The following is a 20,985-nucleotide window of genomic DNA, read 5'->3' on the forward strand; positions in this document are numbered from 1 at the left end:
GGGGGCAGCACTTCCATTACCATCCATTCTATTAGATGAGAGCTTACTGAGGCACAGACAGTTTCAGGTTTTTGCACTTGACACATATATAGTTAGTTAGTCCCATGCTCCATGCGTCATTTTGCATGGTAAATCGTAATGAGATGGAACGAATCATTTTACATTCACACCACAAATTAATTAGTATGTGAATATGGTTACATGCTTAACATTTTTAAGCTTATATAGAAATTATTCTGCAGAACAGCAGGAGTTGCCAAGGAGAAACTTTTTCAGTTTTCTTTCAAAATTTACTTCGCTGTCTGTCAGACTTTTATATCACTGGGTAAGTGATCAAAAAATTGTGTGCAGCATTGTGCACCCCTTTTGGTGATTAAGACAACCTCAATGTCGAGTAAAGTATACCATTTATCCTCATGGTATCGTAATTAGTGCATCATGGGTACTTTAGAACTGTAGTGAATTATTTACAGCAAAATTCATAAGGGAATAAATGTAGTTTGAAGCAGGAGTCAGAATGCCCAGTTACTTTGGATGTCTACAAGAAGATAGTTAGTGACCACAGCATATTATTCTTACAGCACGTTTTCGACAAACGAAGACTTCTTTCTTGAATATCAAATACCCCAGAACATTTTCCCCATGATATTATTGAATGAAAATGTGCAAAATATGTCAGCTAACTGATTTGTCTCTCCACAAGATTTGCCACGATCCTGTGTGCAGATATGGCTGAACTAAGTTGTTTTAGAAGTTCCAAAATGTGCTTTTCCCAGTTTAAATTCTCAAGAATATGGACACCTAAGAATTTTGTAATTTCTGTCCTATTTAGCCTATTATTTTCTCACCGTATTTTACATTTATAATTGGTATACACCTCTAGATGTGTGGAACTGAATATGTTGTGTCTTACTAAAATTAAAGGTGAGACCATTCACAATCGTACTTCTAATAACACTACCGACCACTTCTTCTGCTCCTGTATTTATGCTTGGATTGGTTACAATACTGGTGTCATATTCTGATAGAACTAATTCTGTTTGCTGTTTATTAGACAGAAGATCGTTTACATATACAAGGAACAGTAGTGGAACTGAGATTGTACTTTGTGGAATCACATATGTGATTTCTTCCCTGTCAGAAATACGTCCCCAGACTATATCGGTTGAATTAATGAGTACAGCTTTCTGCAGTCTTTTGGTTAGTTAGGACATTATCCATTCGTTGGCTAACCCATATACCACTAAACTTCAATTTATGTAAGAGAATACTATAACTGTCAATTGCCATAGATAGGTTGCAGAAAATACCAACCAGTGCTATTTTGTTATTTAATGTGAGTAGAATCTGGAGAGCAGACATGTAAATGGCATTCACAGAAGAGCAACTCTTCTGAAATCCAAACTGTGATTTGCTGAGGATATTATTGTTTGTGATGTGAGATACTATTCTAGAATATGTCACCTTCTCAAAATTTTGCAGAATCATGTCAGCAATGAAACAGGTCAGTAGCTATTGGCATTTCTCTTACTAACTTTCTTAAAGAGGGGTTTAACAATGGTATACTTCAGTTTCTCTGGAAAAGTATATTGAGCTACTGCCACATAACATATTTCCGATGATGCTGGGCATCTTATATGGGAACAAATCTTTAATACTGTGTTGGAAACGTCATCAAAACTGTATGTTTTGAGAGAATATATAATTTTCCCAAATTCAGAAGGAGAAGCTGGGATGTATTCAAATGAGTGAACTTTATTAGAATTAATTTTTCAATATACAGCTGTGATTTTCCTCTAAAATTGTTTGTTCCTATACTTTCCACTACATTTGAGAAATGACTATTAAAATATTAGTTACCTGTGACTCATGATTTATACCCCTTCCACTTAGTTCAATAGTGATGTTATCCTGTTCTGTGGCTGTTTGTCCTGTCTTGTGTTTCACTACATTCCATACAGCCTTCAGTCTGTTGTAGGAGTTAATGATTTATGATGTTAAGTGCATCTTCCTTAATTTTTTATAACATTTCTTAGTAATTTCGACTAATTTTTGTTGTCTGTAACTACAGCTAGATTTCTACTTGTTCTTGCTACCATATACATTTCCCTTTTCCTTTTACAAGATACTTCATTCCCTCTAGTCATTCATGTTTTTTACATGGCTGTCTAATGTCCTTTGTAATTAGCTTAACCGAAAAGAAATTTTAAAATTATGATATGAACTTATGATGGAATATTTTAAATTTTATGTTAACATTTGGTTCATTATAACTTTAATCTCAAGTCATCTCTTGTAAACTGTACTTGAAAACGTTTGTCCTGGAGTCATTAATTATTGCTACTCTTTTCCACTGAGGGAATCCACACTGTATGGCACTAACGATACATCATGATCAGAGAGAGTGTTACTGTATAAACAGTTATTTTCTTGCTTTGAATTTCACCAAAGAAAACATTACCAGTTGGGTCCTACTATCCTTATTCACCCTTGCTGGAAAGTTTATTACTCAGATCAAATTTTAGGAGCCAAATAAAGTTTCCAGATCATTTTTTCTGTCAACGTATTTTCGAAAACTACAATGGAGTCACAACAGACTGTTAAAGACAGATAGCACAACAAGGAATCCAAATTCCTCATAAACAGTTCAAAATTATACAGCTATTGTTAAAAGTGAACCAATTTTCAATATCAGTTCAAAAGCACACACCTGTGATGACAACTACAAAATGTACTTGTCACAATGTTTTTGAACTTCTTTTCTGCCTTAATAAACAACTCCTCCTTTTCTCATATTAGTTCTGTATGAGTAAGTTAATAGAGTGTGGTGCTCAGATTTTCATAGGATATCTACCTTTTCAGAACTCTCTAAATTTTCTAAGCAGACAAGAAACTCTCCTGTCTTATTACCCAGTCCCCTAGTATTGTGATGAAATAAGCTAATCTTACTTTTCTATGTACTCTTAAGCATTCTGCGGGTTCTACTTTTACTTTGACTCCTACTCTTACTGTGCCTGACTTTGACTTCTACTGCTACTGTGCCTGAATCCTGATTCTAACCTAAAGAAAGATGTCTGAATAAAGTAACCACAGAGGTCTTGCATTGGGATGACACAATGGTGTCCCCCCTCCGCACCCATATATTATCTGCAAGAAGCACAGATGATGTGTCTTTCAGTCTGCTATTCAGGTGTAGGACATTTTAGTATCTTCCCATCTCCCATTCCTGACATGTTTTTGAAGTAGCATTTTACCAAAATCGTGGACAGATCAGTAAAAGATTCACATCACTACAGGCTTTATAGGCAACCTTGGGGCAAAAGAGACCACTGAAAACTGTCAGACATATAAAGAGTTTAAGAAGACATTTTTATCGAAGTACTGGTATGGTTCTGTGCAAGAGAGACTCTGCAAATAGGTACAAATGTCATGTACGTGGGTACTATGGTGCAACAAAATGTACTATAAAGATAAATTGGTATTGGTATTTTTCAAACATGAGCAGATTTATACAGCAGCTCCTTATGTGTCATATACTGGAAAACAAAACTGTCAAACCAATATAGTCATACAGAGCTACATCCTATCCTGATGTAAGGGTGTTCAGTCCTGAACCATTTAACAATAGGAAAGGAGGTATAAACAAGTATTTCAAGAAGTATTTGAATAAGACACAATACTGGGATGAACCCACTTCAGTATTACACAGGAACCTTTTATAAATACTGGAAGAAAAGTTGCTGTTTGATCTAAGAGGCAAATTAGTCCACACACAAGAAACAACTTTTGAGCACTTCATGTCTATATTAGACTAATTCAGTACGATGCACAAAGACTTAAACTGAGCAATTACAATAATGATTATGACATGTCTCAGTACTCTCTACCTTGCACACAGTCTTACAATCATGGAAAGACAAGTGTTTACAACATTGACTTTTTTGCCACAGGTTGACTTAAAGGATTTGTTTCTTAAGTATGTACCAATATCGAATTGAATTTCAATCATTTGAAATAAAATACATACTCCATCTCATGAACCAAACATGAGGTGGTCACAAAGGGAATATGGCAAATGTTTTAGTGGAGAATTATAGAACCCTCAATGGCAACAGTTTTGAAATAATACATATCTTTGGAAAACATAATATCGTAATAGTGAAAGACAGTAATTACAGGAAGTATTTCTTATACACGTGTAAAATATGACTGATTGGGGAATACTGACCAGCACTAGTCGAAAATTTTAAATACTGATTTCACAAAATCTTATTGAAGATCTAAACAAATATTACAAAATATGTTATGAGGTTCTGATCTCTAGATGAAATGTGTGGTCTGACAGCTCATGAATATGCATTCCAGGCTCATGTGAAGATGCCTTAAATTGGTACATATGTCATTTATGGGGGTACTATGGTACAACAAATGTACTACAAAGATAAATTGGTATTGATATTTTTCAAACATGAGCAGATGTGTATAACAGCTCCTTATGTGTCATATGCGAGAAAACAAAACTATCATACCAATGGTGTCATACAGAGCTACATCCTATCTTGAAGTATGTATGGTATTTCTGTATGTATGATTTTTTTCAAAAGGACCATGTGAATAAACTATTTTTTATGTCATTGATCAGTATTAACTGTTTACTTTTTTGACAGATTAATGTTGTTGAATTTAGAATTCATTGTACAATATTTTTATGATATATTTTTTTGAAATACATTAAACTGTTGGCCACAAAGTCTACCACAGTAGGTCTGATCATCAAAAGGATTGTAAATGATTACATACCAACAGTTGGAAAGTCTGCCACCTGCCTGACAACACATCAAATTTCACTAGCCACGTAAGGAACAAATTTCTCCATGATCACAAGATAAAAAATGTCTATCACCCAGAAAAAAGCCACACAGTGAGAATTTTCTATAAGTTTAATAGAATTATCTGCACATATGCTACTAACTGGCAGACATGTTAGATTGAATATCTGAAACTGTTTGGACAAATAGTAAATACTCTACCTATATACACACTAGCTGAACATCTAAAAAACTTAAAAAAGAAAACAAAACGAAACAAAATGAATGTGTAGATGCTCTTCCTCATCTCTATAGAAAAGAGTGTTCCTGGGAGGACAAGGTAAGGGAAAGCATATTTAAGGAAAAGCCAATATGACAAGAAAATAAGCATTGTACAAAATTATTACACAGGTGAAAACATATTGATAAAAACTCATCCAAACTCTTCACTACTACCTGTTAAAACTTGTAAATGGCAACTGTTTCATACAGGTCCACACAAGATAGTCAGGACTTCTCATGAAGGATGTTACCTACCAGTCTGTCCAAGAAAACACAAGATAATAGGCTTGTCCTCATACCATGACCTTATAAAATATCTTTAGTGATGACCTTCTTTGTCATTTATTCATGTTTTTAATTAAAGTAAATGAATAACTGATCATCCTCGAAACATTTCTATGTAGGTAATGTTATTTATGCTTTGATGTATTGCATAGATAATTCCTACTTCTAGTGCTTAGGTTAAGTAACCTATGCTACACAATATATGAATATTGGAAAGGCTGAATACTTGGCACTGCAGTACTGTGTCAAGTACTGACTAGGAGTATATATATATATATATATATATATATATATATATATATATATATATATATATATATATATATTAGAGGTAAAGAACAAGGGAACATTTTTATTTTAGAGTTAGTGTCTATAATCTATAGACTATAACATGTAGAAATGAAGGCTACACATGTTGTGGTCTTACACACTGTTACTGGTAGTTTAGGTGTAATAATATCATAAATCAAGTATATTGCAGTTTCTAACACTATGCATTTAGTTGGAAGAAATATGTATGTTTTACAAGCAACTCTGTGCTGAATGAAACTGGAGGTTGGCATATATAAGTAATGCATTTCTTACCGATTATTTGTAAGTGTATGAATTGTTGCTGTGATATGTATAAAAGCATTTGAGTATATATCAACAGAATTCGCACTGCATCAATAATTACATTAATACATATAGGTGAGCTTTGAATGATTATATCTGATTTGGTACGTCACGAATTGTAAAGTAGTTGTTCTGCTCCACTTGGAGCTTATTTTCTGTCTTTTGTCTGTTACCAAATTCACACATTTTGCATTTGACTTAAAGCAAATTCGCACTGGCAGATCTTATCTAATGAATGACAGTAACAGAAATTCCTGGATGGGGCATTATGTACAATAAGGGAAAGGGTACCACTCACCTGTAGTGGATTGATATGTGGAGCTCAGAAACATTCACACTACTTTTCGAGCACTAGCTCTTTTTCTAGCAATGGTACATACATTCACACACACACACACACACACAACCACACAGGCATCTCAATACGCATTCCTGTGGCCACACCAAGACTCAGTGAGGCTTTGAGGTTGGAAGTACTTGAAATGTTACATACCTCTTAATTTTATCGAGTGTCGTTAACGTAAAATAATGTTTCATGAAACAGGTGGATCTTTGAAGTCATATCAGGGAGAATGATAGGACTTTGTTTTGTAGTTTTCAGTTTTTTGATGTAGTTGCAATGTTCTTAACGACTTTGGTACATATGTTTGAGGAATAGCAGATATTTTTCCTCAGATAAGTGCATAACAATGTGTATCTCATTGTACCAGTCAAGTCATCCTTTTCTGCATTTATTGCTTTCTTTATGCGTATTTTAATTGTGATCTGTTGGTCTGTCACAGATATTTTGAAGAAGGTAGTCATTATGTAAAAACAAGGCAAGAGCTGCATGTATATAATATATTGTCACAAATAATGCAACATAATGTTACAATTACTTCTGTATATATGTCACATGAACTTAGAAATAAAAATATATAATTAATAATGAGAATCACACTAGGAGTATCTGATTACTCTTACAGAATTTTAAAATCATTTTACTATAATCAGTCAACAACAGTGATTGGTTGATAGCTTTTTGTTAATGATGGTCTGTCCACCGACCAATATAGGCTAATTCAGTAGTCTATTAGGACATATACAATTACACAAAATACAGTTATGAAATATGATTCAAATATTACTGCTGATGGGAGAGCTTGGTGAAGATCTGATTCACTGGTACAGGTTTAATAATAGAATACTGCCTGTTGGAAGCAAAAATATGAGAATTACTTCCCAAAATTGACTACTTATATTTACAAATGAAACATGAAATTCTTATATGCTAGAATAAAGCTTCATCGATGGAATGAACGTTTATAATTTATCTTAGAAAATATGTAGCTGGCAGTGTTCGTGAGATTGTAAAGTTCAAAATTTTGCACACACGAAAGTGATCGTCCATGAATCTTCTTCAAGTTACATAAGAATGAAATTGACGTTCTGGAAACTATGAGAGTATTGTACACACGTCGCAGCTGTTTCCCCCGTGCACTAATGGAGAGTTTGCTGCCGCTACGTGAAGTCCACCGTGCCTTTAATGGCAGGCGGGCAGCTGGCACGCCTCCTTCTCGAGGCGCGGACCGCACGGCCTACCGCGGCGCCGCGCCGGCCGCACGATGCTCCTGGTGCGCTGCCGGTAGGCGTCGCCGCAGCTGGCCGAGCACAGCGACCACTCGCTCCACTCTGACAGCTGGCAGTCGCCTCCTGAAACCCACGTTCACACAGCACGTCAGCGCACTCTTTCCTTATTTTATGTTTTATTTATTTGGACATTAGTATCACAATGTCTGAAAATAAGCCAAGACATAGGCACACAAAATAATATAACATGGAAGAAGTTCCAAAGTGATAGTGTCAGGAATTAAGGGGGGGGGGGGGGGGTTAGGACGTTAAACGGGCCGTCTTGTAGCAGGAGAGACACCACAGGACTTTTAAATTCCCACTGTCTATACTTTTACGAATAAATTCATAAAACTTTGTCAGCATGACCAGGAAGGATTCAGGATTCACACTCACAGCAGTGCAAGTCCAAAAACATAACAAAATTATTTTTGTTTTACATGTGAAAGTTCATCAGTTTCTCACTTACTATTGGCTGCGTTTGTTGCTGTAGGTAGTAAGAGAGATTCTTCGATAAATTTTGCACAGTATACAAACCATACTTACAGGTGTATGAAACTCTAGAAATAATTTAATTTTTTGAAAAAATGAAGGTGCTGTTACATTTTAAACTTCATGTTTAGAAAAAACTCAAATTTTATAGTCAATTATCTCAATTTTTACCACAGTTTTCAATAGATTTGGAAAATTCTAGAGTTTCATACACCTGCAAGTATGGTTTGTATGCTGTTCAAAATTCATCGAAGAATATCACTTACTTATAAAGAAACGAGTATCTACAGCAACAAATGGAGCCAATAGTAAGTGAAAAAAGGTCAAATTTCAAATGTAAAAAAATATTTTCTTATATTTTTGAACTTCCACTACTATGAGTGTAAATCCTGAATCCTTTCTGGTCATTTTGACAAAGTTTTATGAGTTTATACGTAAAAGCATAGACAGTGGAAATTAAAATGTCCTCTGGTGCCTCTCCTGCTCCAAGTCGTCCCGTTTGACGTCCTACTCCCCTTAAGAGATAGGAAGCTGTCTGACCAACAAAAGATTTGGGACAAAGAAGAATGGACTTGAGATAGACTGATTATCTTTTGCGAATGACAGAAGATTTTAAGTGAAATAAAAAAATAAAGCAAAAAGAGGAAAGTCAAACATCAAGGACAAAATCGCACAGTTAAACGTGAGGCTACGGTCGCAGGTTCGAATCCTGCCTCGGGCATGGATGTTTGTGATGTCCTTAAGTTAGTTAGGTTTAAGTAGTTGTAAGTTCTAGGGGACTGAAGACCTCAGAAGTTAAGTCCCATAGTGCTCATAGCCATTTGAACCATCAAACGTGAGGTATGGAACAATAAAACGCGTGAATGGATTTAAATATCTGGTCATACGGTTAGCAGCCAATGGTATGGGTAAAGAGGACTTGAAAACAAATGCCAGGCCAACGGAAAGTGGTTTCCAAGCCACGTCAAACATTTACATCGGAAAATGCTTTCCAGAAATACAAGAATTCATTATTACGACTCTTAGAACCAAAGTTTCTGTAGGCATCTGAGTGTCTTACCTACCTCGAATGATGTTTATTAGAGGAATTAGAGAAAAAACAGAGAAAGAACTTACACAGTAACAGGATCTACATAAAACCTCGAAAGAAATATGTATTGTACAATAAAAAAGAAAAATTACGGACCCAATCCGCAAGCAGAGAGTTCAAGTTTTTTTTCTTTTTTTGTCATGTATGAAGATGTTTCCAAATGGATGAAACCATGTTCAACACCTTTCAATCAAAACCGATAACAAGAACGCCGTAGTAGACGGACATCAAAAAAGATCTACAAATAACTGGTATGCAGCCGGAAGACGTACTAAACCGAGACATCTGTAGAAGAGCTTTAGTGACGTTTGAGACTGTCTGAAATGATAAACGAACAACTGGTGCCAAATGGTCAGATGAATGCCGTACTAGTCACAATGGACTGATGAACGTACCATAAACGACAAAGAACAACTGTAACAATGGTTTTGAGTTTATTGTGACCACTGGCGAACCGAATAACGAAAGAAATAATTATAATAATAATGCAAGAGAATGTGAAACACCACAATTTATTTCATTTTAGAAATACATGAATCATCAAGGAAAATTGGCAGTGTATTAGTACTTTTTTCGGGTGGACTATGGACACACCTGAATAGTGAACAAATCCGTTATCTTCTGTGCTTGAATAATACTTATTTGTTTTCCAACACAATGTGTTGGCTGCCCTCAGAAAATAACAATTACAGAGCTACAATTCTTTTTAATTTCTTAAAGAGTGAGTCGCGGCATAAAAATACAAAATTTGGTGAATTGCATTCAAACACCGTTATACTATTATAATACATCAAATAAACTAGTAATATAATTTTTGAGAGGATTTAGTGGTAATTATAATTTTTGTTCCTTTTATTAAGTCACGATGAGATACTGCAGTTTAACGCTTTCTGCAACAATTCTGCCGGCCGCTGTGGTCGAGCGGTTCTAGGCGCTTCAGTCCGAAACGGCGCTGCTGCTACAGTCGCAGGTTCGAATCCTGCCTCGGGCATGGATGTGTGTGATGTCCTTAGGTTAGTTAGGTCTAAGTAGTTCTAAGTCTAGGGGACTGATGATCTCCGACGTTAAGTCCCATAGTGCTTAGAGCCATTTGATACATATTGCAACAATTCTGCTTTTTCTTGACTGAAGTTTATGTCTGTAGTTTGTGCACTCTTTGTGGTTATAAGCTTTCTGCACATGTAATGAGAGAAATGAGAGAAAAAGGAGAAGTTGCTGTGATTACTATCCACAGAGGAATAATTTCTATTGAAACATCTTTGCTTATCACGAGACTAAGTTTATTTTTATGTTTTCCCTATTATGTGAGTCTCTCTCTCTCTGCCAAATTGTTAGCATTTTGAACTAATGAATGTAGTTGACATTCATGAATTAGCTAATGACAGATGCATCAGATACAAGTGTCCAGTGATTAATCCTTTAAGCCTGAATTCTCCCTGGGCTAGTATTTTAAACGACTTCTTCGGCACTGCAAAGACTGCTTTGAATGTACTTAGCAGAATAGTGACTTATAGCTATTACATCACAATGAAAGAGATGTAAAAGATAACAACTTTACGGTATTGTATGCTGCTTCATCCTTTTCAGTGAAATGCAGTGCCACAGAGAAAGTAACGTATCGAAGTTTTTCAGGAGATAGCCTTGCCAATAACAGCCTTTACATTGGTCCATTCAAAATGTTTGTTGCAGAGAGCTGTTCACACCTCAGGACTGCAGTTAAGCACATACGTCTAACACAGAGATCCTCTTCTATCTTTTGCCCACTGAATGTACGCTGACCAACATTTTACGTAAGTTCTTGATTCCAATCAAAACTTCTTTTGAATAATATATACTGCAGTTTTAGTGTAAGAATCCTCAGAACGTTAAACAGAGCACTATATGATCTTAGCAAAACCAAATGACGCAGATGATTTGTATTATGGCTATAATTACTCTTTCCGCCTAATGTACGTTACACCAAAACACTGCATTACCCACATGTCAATGAAATAAAGTAACTAAAGTTAACTAGTTTCTTTCTCTTGTCGCCTATCTCCTATCCCTCAAAACCATTGAGATCAACATCAATAAACGGCACGGAAATTGGAAAAGATATTTTAGCGCTAATCTACGTGGTTCAAAAATGCCACATCTTACTTTACGGCTCCAAATTCCATCTTGTTACATACTATAAGCCGTGGCTTATTTATTTTGGCTGGAAATGTGACTAACATGTTGTAGCCCAGAGCGATGGTTATAAACAAACACAATCACGAAATACAGTTTAAACCACATTCAACCAAGGAAACACAGATGCTCTTTCCTCGCTTATGAGGCTAGATCCGAATTTTTACTTCTTGTTGAAGGAAAAGGATATACCTCTGGCCAAGCGGCACAAATACTGGTCACCAAATGACGCCGAAGGCTCAGTACGGCTGGCAGCGCTGCCACATCGCCTCTTTACCATTGCCTGTTTTCTGTGAACCTTCGGAAAATCAGTTCGTCGATCTTACAGAATCATGTATCAACGTAAAATGAGTTGTATTGGTGGAGATATTGTCAAGAAATACTTTCGTTGTCGATATGCTTGTCTTCACTGCAGAGCACATGTACTATTGTGACTAAAAACTGGCCATAATTCAGAAATGCCGTTACCTTAGATTTACATTTTACACTATACTAATGGACTATCACTTAGGTAACTAAACTGACTGCCTTTTATACATTACATTTCGATACAAAATATATACATATATATATATATATATATATATATATATATATATATATATATATATATATATATACACAGGGTGAGTCACCTAACGTTACCGCTGGATATATTTCGTAAACCACATCAAATACTGACGAACCGATTCCACAGACCGAACGAGAGGAGAGGGGCTAGAGTAATTGTTTAACACAAACCATACAAAAATGCACGTAAGTATGTTTTTTAACACAAACCTACGTTTTTTAAATGGAACCACGTTAGTTTTGTTAGCACATCTGAACATATAAACAAATACGTAATCAGTGTCGTTTGTTGCACTGTAAAATGTTAATCACATCCGGAGATATTGTAACCTAAAGTTGACGCTTGAAACCTCCGACGTTCAGTTGCGTGTTGTAGCAAACACTTCATTGCAGGGGCCCAAACAGCTGCAACATACATTGTGTTTCTACAGAATGATCTGCCAACGTTACTCGAAAATGTCGCACTGGAAACGCGTCGACGTATGTGGTATCAGCATGATGGAGGACCTGCACATTCCGCAATTAACACTAGGCTGACCCTTGACAGGATGTTCGACGGGCGTTTCATAGGACTTGGAGAACGCATAAATTGGCCAGCCCGTTCTCCTGATCTTACACCTCTGGACTTCTTTCTGTGGGGTACGTTAAAGGAGAATGTGTACCGTGATGTGCCTACAACCCCAGAGGATATGAAACAACGTATTGTGGCAGCCTGCGGCGACATTACACCAGATGTACTGCGGCGTGTACGACATTCATTACGCCAGAGATTGCAATTGTGTGCAGCAAATGATGGCCACCACATCGAACATCTATTGGCCTGACATGTCGGGACACACTCTATTCCACTCCGTAATTGAAAACGGAAACCACGTGTGTACGTGTACCTCACCCCTCATGGTAATGTACATGTGCGTCAGTGAAAAAGACCAATAAAAAGGTGTTAGCATGTGGGCGTAATGTGCTATTCCAGTCTCTTCTGTACCTAAGGTCCATCACCATTCACTTTGGATCCCTACGTAATTCGGTGCTCTCCAATACACACGATCGAACAGCGGAGGAGTGGTACTCAAGCGTCAACTTCAGGTTACAATATCTTCGGACGTAATTACCATTTTACAATGCAACAAACGGCACTGATTACTTATTTGTTTATACGTTCAAAACCAATTACACTAGCCCCTCTCCTCACGTTCGGTCTGTGGAATCGATTCGTCAGTATTTGATGTGGTTTACGAAATATATCCAGCGGTAATGTTAGGTGACTCACCCTCTATATATACACTCCTGGAAATTGAAATAAGAACACCGTGAATTCATTGTCCCAGGAAGGGGAAACTTTATTGACACATTCCTGGGGTCAGATACATCACATGATCACACTGACAGAACCACAGGCACATAGACACAGGCAACAGAGCATGCACAATGTCGGCACTAGTACAGTGTATATCCACCTTTCGCAGCAATGCAGGCTGCTATTCTCCCATGGAGACGATCGTAGAGATGCTGGATGTAGTCCTGTGGAACGGCTTGCCATGCCATTTCCACCTGGCGCCTCAGTTGGACCAGCGTTCGTGCTGGACGTGCAGACCGCGTGAGACGACGCTTCATCCAGTCCCAAACATGCTCAATGGGGGACAGATCCGGAGATCTTGCTGGCCAGGGTAGTTGACTTACACCTTCTAGAGCACGTTGGGTGGCACGGGATACATGCGGACGTGCAAGTTCCCTTGCCGGTCTAGGAATGGTAGAACGATGGGTTCGATGACGGTTTGGATGTACCGTGCACTATTCAGTGTCCCCTCGACGATCACCAGTGGTGTACGGCCAGTGTAGGAGATCGCTCCCCACACCATGATGCCGGGTGTTGGCTCTGTGTGCCTCGGTCATATGCAGTCCTGATTGTGGCGCTCACCTGCACGGCGCCAAACACGCATACGACCATCATTGGCACCAAGGCAGAAGCGACTCTCATCGCTGAAGACGACACGTCTCCATTCGTCCCTCCATTCACGCCTGTCGCGACACCACTGGAGGCGGGCTGCACGATGTTGGGGCGTGAGCGGAAGACGGCCTAACGGTGTGCGGGACCGTAGCCCAGCTTCATGGAGACGGTTGCGAATAGTCCTCGCCGATACCCCAGGAGCAACAGTGTCCCTAATTTGCTGGGAAGTGGCGATGCGGTCCCCTACGGCACTGCGTAGGATCCTACGGTCTTGGCGTGCATCCGTGCGTCGCTGCGGTCCGGTCCCAGGTCGACGGGCACGTGCACCTTCCGCCGACCACTGGCGACAACATCGATGTACTGTGGAGACCTCACGCCCCACGTGTTGAGCAATTCGGCGGTACGTCCACCCGGCCTCCCGCATGCCCACTATACGCCCTCGCTCAAAGTCCGTCAACTGCACATACGGTTCACGTCCACGCTGTCGCGGCATGCTACCAGTGTTAAAGACTGCAATGGAGCTCCTTATGCCACGGCAAACTGGCTGACACTGACGGCGGCGGTGCACAAATGCTGCGCAGCTAGCGCCATTCGACGGCCAACACCGCGGTTCCTGGTGTGTCCGCTGTGCCGTGCGTGTGATCATTGCTTGTGCAGCCCTCTCGCATTGTCCGGAGCAAGTATGGTGGGTCTGACACACCGGTGTCAATGTGTTCTTTTTTCCATTTCCAGGAGTATATATATATATATATATATATATATATATATATATATATATATATATATATCCCGTGTGGGGTTGCTAGTCCCCCATCGGGCGCCTCCCCAGGTGGCGGATAGGGGAAAGCCTCCCAGATATGGGTGGCACCGGGGAAATGAAATACCCGGGGTGGACCAAAACTAGTAGTGTGGTGGCGTCTGTACTCTAGTGGAGCGGCCTACCATAGGTGTCTGTACCCCATGTCAGGGGCGGCCTGGAAATTATATCGCCAATCCGTTCTGAAGCAAGCGTGGCGATTATGCTTCTCACCTTCGAGTTATGTTGTGTGACTTTAATGTTAAATTTTCCTGATTAATAGCCCCACAGTCGGATCTCCGGGTGGGAGCAATAGGCAACGACAGACTAGAAGAGATCGAGAAAGAGCTTACAATAATCAACTGGAGTATTGTTGGTTTAAGCGAAGACTGTCTCCGTTTGCGCTCTGGCAACTTGTTTTACTTTTGTGGCGATCCAGAAGGAAAACTCAATGGAGTTGGGTTCTTAATCAACAAGAATATTGCTGATAGAGTATGTCTTAGAAGGAACTTCCAGCAGGACAGCTCGAATGGTCCTGAAGGTGTCGAATAGGTATAAAATACAGATTGTTCAGGTGTACGCTCCTACCTCAAGTCACCCTGACGAAGAAATTGAATCCTTTTACGAAAGTCTGGATAACACCTGTAAAAAAGGTAGCGATTGTCACTTCCAGGTGGTCATTGGAGATTTCAATGCAAAAGTTGGCACCAAGAAACAAGGCGACACAGTGGTGGGCAACTATGGGATTGACTACCGAAACGATAGAGGTGAGAGATTAGTCCAGTTCGCTGAGTACACCAGTATGTCCATCATGAATACGTTCTTTAAGAAGCACCCTGACCGAAAATGGACTTGGAGGAGCCCAAATTTCAGTGTCAAAAATGAGATAGACCTTATTCTGTCAAATATTCCGCAGATTGTAAAAGACGTATCAGTGCTAAATCAGTTCAACACTGGCAGTGATCACCGTCTTGTGAGAGCAAGGGTCGAACTCAATGTAAGAAATGAAAGGAGTAAACTTACGAAAGGGAAGAGAGGGGTAATCAACCTCAAAAACCTGGAAGAACATTCCTCGAAATTCCAAGAAGTCCTCCAAAGCAAGTTCCACGTAACTAAAGATTGTGATTTGGCGGAAATGATTGTTTCAAGTGCACAAGAAGTCGGTGGCCTATGCCAAAAAAATAAACAACCAAAGAAATTCAGTGCCAAAACTGAAACCCTTTTACAACAGAGGAGAGAAATGAAAATCCAAACCGATCGTGACATGGTGGCGTATTCCGAACTATGTAAGGCAGTGCGAAGAGAAATGAAAACTGACATACAGAAATTCACTGAAGACACCTTACGAGCAAGCTTGGAGAACAAGACAAGTTTAAAGTCAGCCAAACGCAAACTCATAATAGGTAAAAAGCAGATTATCGCACTCAATGGAAATGACAGTCGAATCACTGAAAAGGAGGCGGTTTTGAAGTTCATCAGAGACTTTTATAGCAATTTGTATAGCAATCCAGGGGAAAATTTGAGTGTATCTAATTTAAATGATATATCTAGTGTTCCAGATATACTCCCATCGGAAGTCAAGTGTGCTCTAGATAGCATGAAGAAGGGAACAGTGCCAGGTGATGATGAGCTCAGCGTTGACATCCTCAAACTGGCAGGAGAGGTAACAATAAATCACTTGGCAAAAGTATTTACTTCCTGCCTACACTATGCTTCAATCCCACTATCGTGGAAGAAGGCTAAGATTATTTTGATACACAAGAAAGGAAGTATTCACAATATTAAAAACTACCGTCCTATCAGCTTGCTCTCAATTTTGTACAAAATTTTTACAAAGATCTTGTTAAACCGAATTAGTTCCACCCTACACTCAGCCCAACCTATAGAACAAGCTGGATTCCGAAGCAATTTTAGCACTATTGACCACATTCTGACCGTTAGTGAAGTGATAAGCAGAGCGAATGAATACCAACTGCCTCTCTGCATTGCCTTTGTTGACTTTGAAAAGGCATTTGACTCCGTTAGCCATGTAGCTGTCCTCCAAGCTTTGAGTGAGCAAGGAGTGGGAGCAGCATACATTGAAGTGCTCAGGAAAATCTACGAGAATTCTTCAGCTTACGTTAACATCGGCGAATCAACTCAAGAATTCCGCATCATGAGGGATGTCAAGCAAGGCGATCCCATCTCCCCAAAACTGTTCTCTGCTGTATTGGAAATGGCTATGTCAATGCTGAGCTGGGAAGGTAAGGGAAATAGAATTAATGGAAGAAGGCTTACCAACTTGAGATTTGCTGATGATATTGCCTTACTGGCCAAAGACTTCGCAGAGCTCCAAAACTTAGTTACAGATCTTGCATCGGAATGTCAGCTGGTTGGCTTGAACATGAACCTTTCCAAAACAAAACTAATATCCAACAAATGGGTCCCAGCTGGAGATGTGAAAGTCAAGGACAGTCTACTAGAAGAGGTCAGTGAATATGTCTACCTTGGCCAGATTATAAATATGAAGGGAGACATAAGACCAGAAATCTATCGACGCATCAAGCTTGGCTGGCAAGCATTTGGGAAGAATTCAAAAGTATTCAGATCAAAAATGCCAGTAAATCTGAAGAAAGCAGTATTTGACCAATGCATTCTTCCTGTGATGACGTACGGATGCGAGACGTGGACACTGAACTCATTCACAAAAGGGAAACTTAGGACAGCACAGAGAGCCATGGAGAGATCAATGCTGGGCTATACAAGAAAGGACAGGAAAAGGGCAGATGACATCCGGTCTGTGACGAAGGTTAATGACATCTTAGAGAGAGTAGGTTCCTTGAAATGGCAGTGGGCTGGCCACGTCGCAAGAAGAAAAGACAACAGATGGACGAAGTTAGTACTGGAGTGGAGTCCGAGAGAGCACCGGAGGCCTAGAGGAAGACCACCAGACAGTTGGGACAAAGACATCAAGAAGATCGCTGGTAACACCTGGCAGAGAACTGCCCAAGACCGTCCCACTTGGAGAAGACTTCTGAAAGCCTACCTGAATACACGACTCGAAGAGGCCACATCATCTAATGATTGAATTGGCTGATGATGATGATGATGATGATGATGATATATATATATATATAAATAGGGTGTTACAAAAAGGTACGGCCAAAATCTCAGGAAACATTCCTCACACACAAAGTAAGAAAATATGTTATGTGGACATGTGTCCGGAGAAACGCTTACTTTCCATGTTAGAGCTCATTTTATTACTTCTCTTCAAATCACATTAATCATGGAATGGAAACACACAGCAACAGAACGTACCAGCGTGACTTCAAACACTTTGTTACAGGAAATGTTCCAAATGTCCTCCATTAGCGAGGATACATGCATCCACCCTCCGTCGCATTGAATCCCTGATGCGCTGATGCAGCCCTGGAAAATGGCGTGTTGTATCACAGCCGTCCACAATACGGGGTTGCGTAGACAAGAGCTTTCAAATGCCCCCATAAATGAAATTCAAGAGGGTTGAGGTCAGGAGAGCGTGGAGGCCATGGAATTGGTCCGCCTCTACCAATCCATCGGTCACCGAATCTGTTGTTGAGAAGCGTACGAACACTTCGACTGAAATGTGCAGGAGCTCCATCGTACATGAACCACATGTTGTGTCGTACTTCTAAAGGTACATGTTCTAGCAGGCCAGGTAGAGTATCCCGTATGAAATCATAGCTGTGAATCGAGGAAGTACAGTACATACTGACGAAACTAAAATGAGCTCTAACATGGAAATTAAGCGTTTCCAGACACATGTCCACATAACATCTTTTCTTTATTTGTGTGTGAGGAATGTTTCCTGAAAGTTTGGCCGTACCTTCTTGTAATACCATATATATATATATATAACACGTACATTCTTGTCGCCGTGGTTTAGAGTATTTAATATACAGAGTGGCCCTTTTATTCTGACAAAAAAACACTTTCTCTCCAGAAGTGGTACAAAAAATATATGAAGACAAATGTTTAATTACCAAGAGGACATTAGTCAGCGTAATTTTCTGTCTTTCAGCTTCGTTCATTACAAAGGTATGAACAGTAGTACGTCATTTTTAATTAGCACTTTATATTTTTTATTCGGCAATCTATTTCTTCTCCTCAGTACCTACTCAAAGCCGTACCGTAGTATACAACTAATGCAAAACTGAGGTTATTAAAAACTTAACACAAAACTGACTTTGACTCTCCTCTGCGGTACACAGTGCTGGTACATGGGGTAGCGTAACTCCTTCGCTTTAGCTGATGTTGACAGTAAACAAATGAGAATCTGGGTTAGTGCACGGCGGTCATGCCGCCAAACGTCTTTTGTTGAAAGTTTACGTGAATGCAATGTACACCAATGAATAGAAGGTAGAAATTCAGCTCATCGATTGAGATACAACCTATCGGTTAAAAATACAGCTGTACATGTATCTATGTATTAAATGAATAAAAATTGTTGAGTTACCGTTTTGATAATTTACATCTCCATTAATGAGCAACATTTCTAGCTGATCTTCGTTGTTGTTTACTGTACTCACTAAAACCATTAACTGAAGGTGGCTGACTGAATGACGAGTGTGCATTTTGCTCGTGTTTCGATCTGTTAACTGTCAACTACAGCAAGTGGAAGAATTACGTTACCCCGGGTACCTGCACTACAGGGGGCGGACAAAAATATAGCAACACAAAAACACAACACATTACCATAACTAATAGGGTGTAGGAAACCCGTTGGCAATAAACATGCCTGCCAGTCATTTTGGTATGGATAAATACAGATGCTGTGTGGTTTACTTGGGAATCTTATACCTGCCGGCCGCGGTGGTCTAGCGGTTCTAGGCGCGCAGTCCGGAACCGCGCGACTGCTACGGTCGCAGGTTCGAATCCTGCCTCGGGCATGGATGTGTGTGATGTCATTAGGTTAGTTAGGTTTAAGTAGTTCTAAGTTCTAGGGGACTGATGACCACAGATGTTAAGTCCCATAGTGCTCAGAGCCATTTTTGAATCTTATACCTGTATTCCTGCTAAACAGTCCGCAGCCCTTGATCTAGTGGTTAGCGTTGCTGCCTCTGGACCACGGGGTCCCTGGTTCGATTCTCGGGACGGGTCGGGGATTTTCTCTGCCTGGGGACTGGATGTTTGTATTGCTTTCTTCATTTCGTCATCATTTAGGAATACGGTGAGACTGGACAGTGAAAAGATTGGGAATTTGTACAGACGCTGATAACTACACCGTTGAGCTCCCCAAAAACCATCATCATCCTGCAAAATAGTGGGAAGTGCAGGTGACGATGACGAAGGTGGACAGCGATGAGGCACACTACTATCCAAAGTAAACCACACACGCTGAATAATATTGAGGTCTTAAGTGTGGAGGCCAGAGACGATGCGACAATTCATCCTTGTGCTCACAGAAACAGTCCTAAAAGATGCGAGTTGTGTGAACAGGGGCCCTGTCGTCTGTCGTCGTGGAAATCAGCAACACCACTGGGAAACAAATACAGGACCATCGCACGGACGTGATCAGCCAAAATGGACACACAAACCTTGGAAGTAATGCGACCTTGCAGTGTACTCAAGGGGCCCATGGAATACCACATACGTGGCTACCCAGAATATCACCGAACCCAGGCCATGTTTCAATCTTGGCAGTTAGCAGTCTGCATCGTAGGCTTTGGACGGTGTATGCCAGATTTAAACTCGGCCATAAGTTGGAAACAGTGTGAGACGAGACCTATCGAACCAAATGATTTCCTTCCATAGCCCCACACTCCAGGTTTTCGGGCACTGATACCACGTTTTCCTATTTCGGGAACTACCACCTCTGATGTATAGTTTTGGAAATCCAGCTCGCCCTGGAATGCCCTGCTTATGGAACTCCCTTCGTGTTTTGGTTCTGACAGGGTTCGCGAGTGCGATATCGGGTTCTTCAGAAACTTTCGCAGCTGTCGTCCTCGTATTTTAAATAACAATTTTCTTCAATACACGCTTTCGTCCGCGTTCATATGTCATGCTTTTGCGCTTTCCTTGTATGCGACATATGCGATGTAAATCTTCGATACTGTGCCCTGTGAAACACCAAATACTTAGGTTACCTTGGTTACGGAAATACCATACGAGCACCGACAGCCTGCCCATGTTCGAATCCACTTAGCTTCGGCATAATGCACTCACTGTACACATGACACTCTTCTGACCAAGACTGAAACTTGGAAAGACTATGCGGCTGGTCCCGGTGGAGGTTCGATTCCTCCCTCGGGCATGGGTTTGTCTTTAGGATAATTTAGGTTAAGTAGTGTGTAAGCTTAGG

General features: G+C 39.9%; 1 protein-coding gene across 1 annotated transcript in view; it reads right to left on the reverse strand.

The window, feature by feature from the left end:
- Nucleotides 1-6,816: 6,816 nt before the first annotated feature.
- LOC126474109 (spondin-1-like) overlaps nt 6,817-20,985 on the reverse strand; it is a 193,773-nt gene continuing 179,604 nt past the window's right edge. The window contains exon 14 of the mRNA XM_050101534.1: nt 6,817-7,682. Within this exon, the coding sequence (XP_049957491.1) occupies nt 7,513-7,682 (170 nt within the window). The 3' untranslated portion in view covers nt 6,817-7,512. The remainder of the gene's footprint in view (nt 7,683-20,985) is intronic.

The sequence above is a fragment of the Schistocerca serialis genome, chromosome 4 (assembly GCF_023864345.2).
Source record: "Schistocerca serialis cubense isolate TAMUIC-IGC-003099 chromosome 4, iqSchSeri2.2, whole genome shotgun sequence".
NCBI lineage: Eukaryota > Metazoa > Arthropoda > Insecta > Orthoptera > Acrididae > Schistocerca > Schistocerca serialis.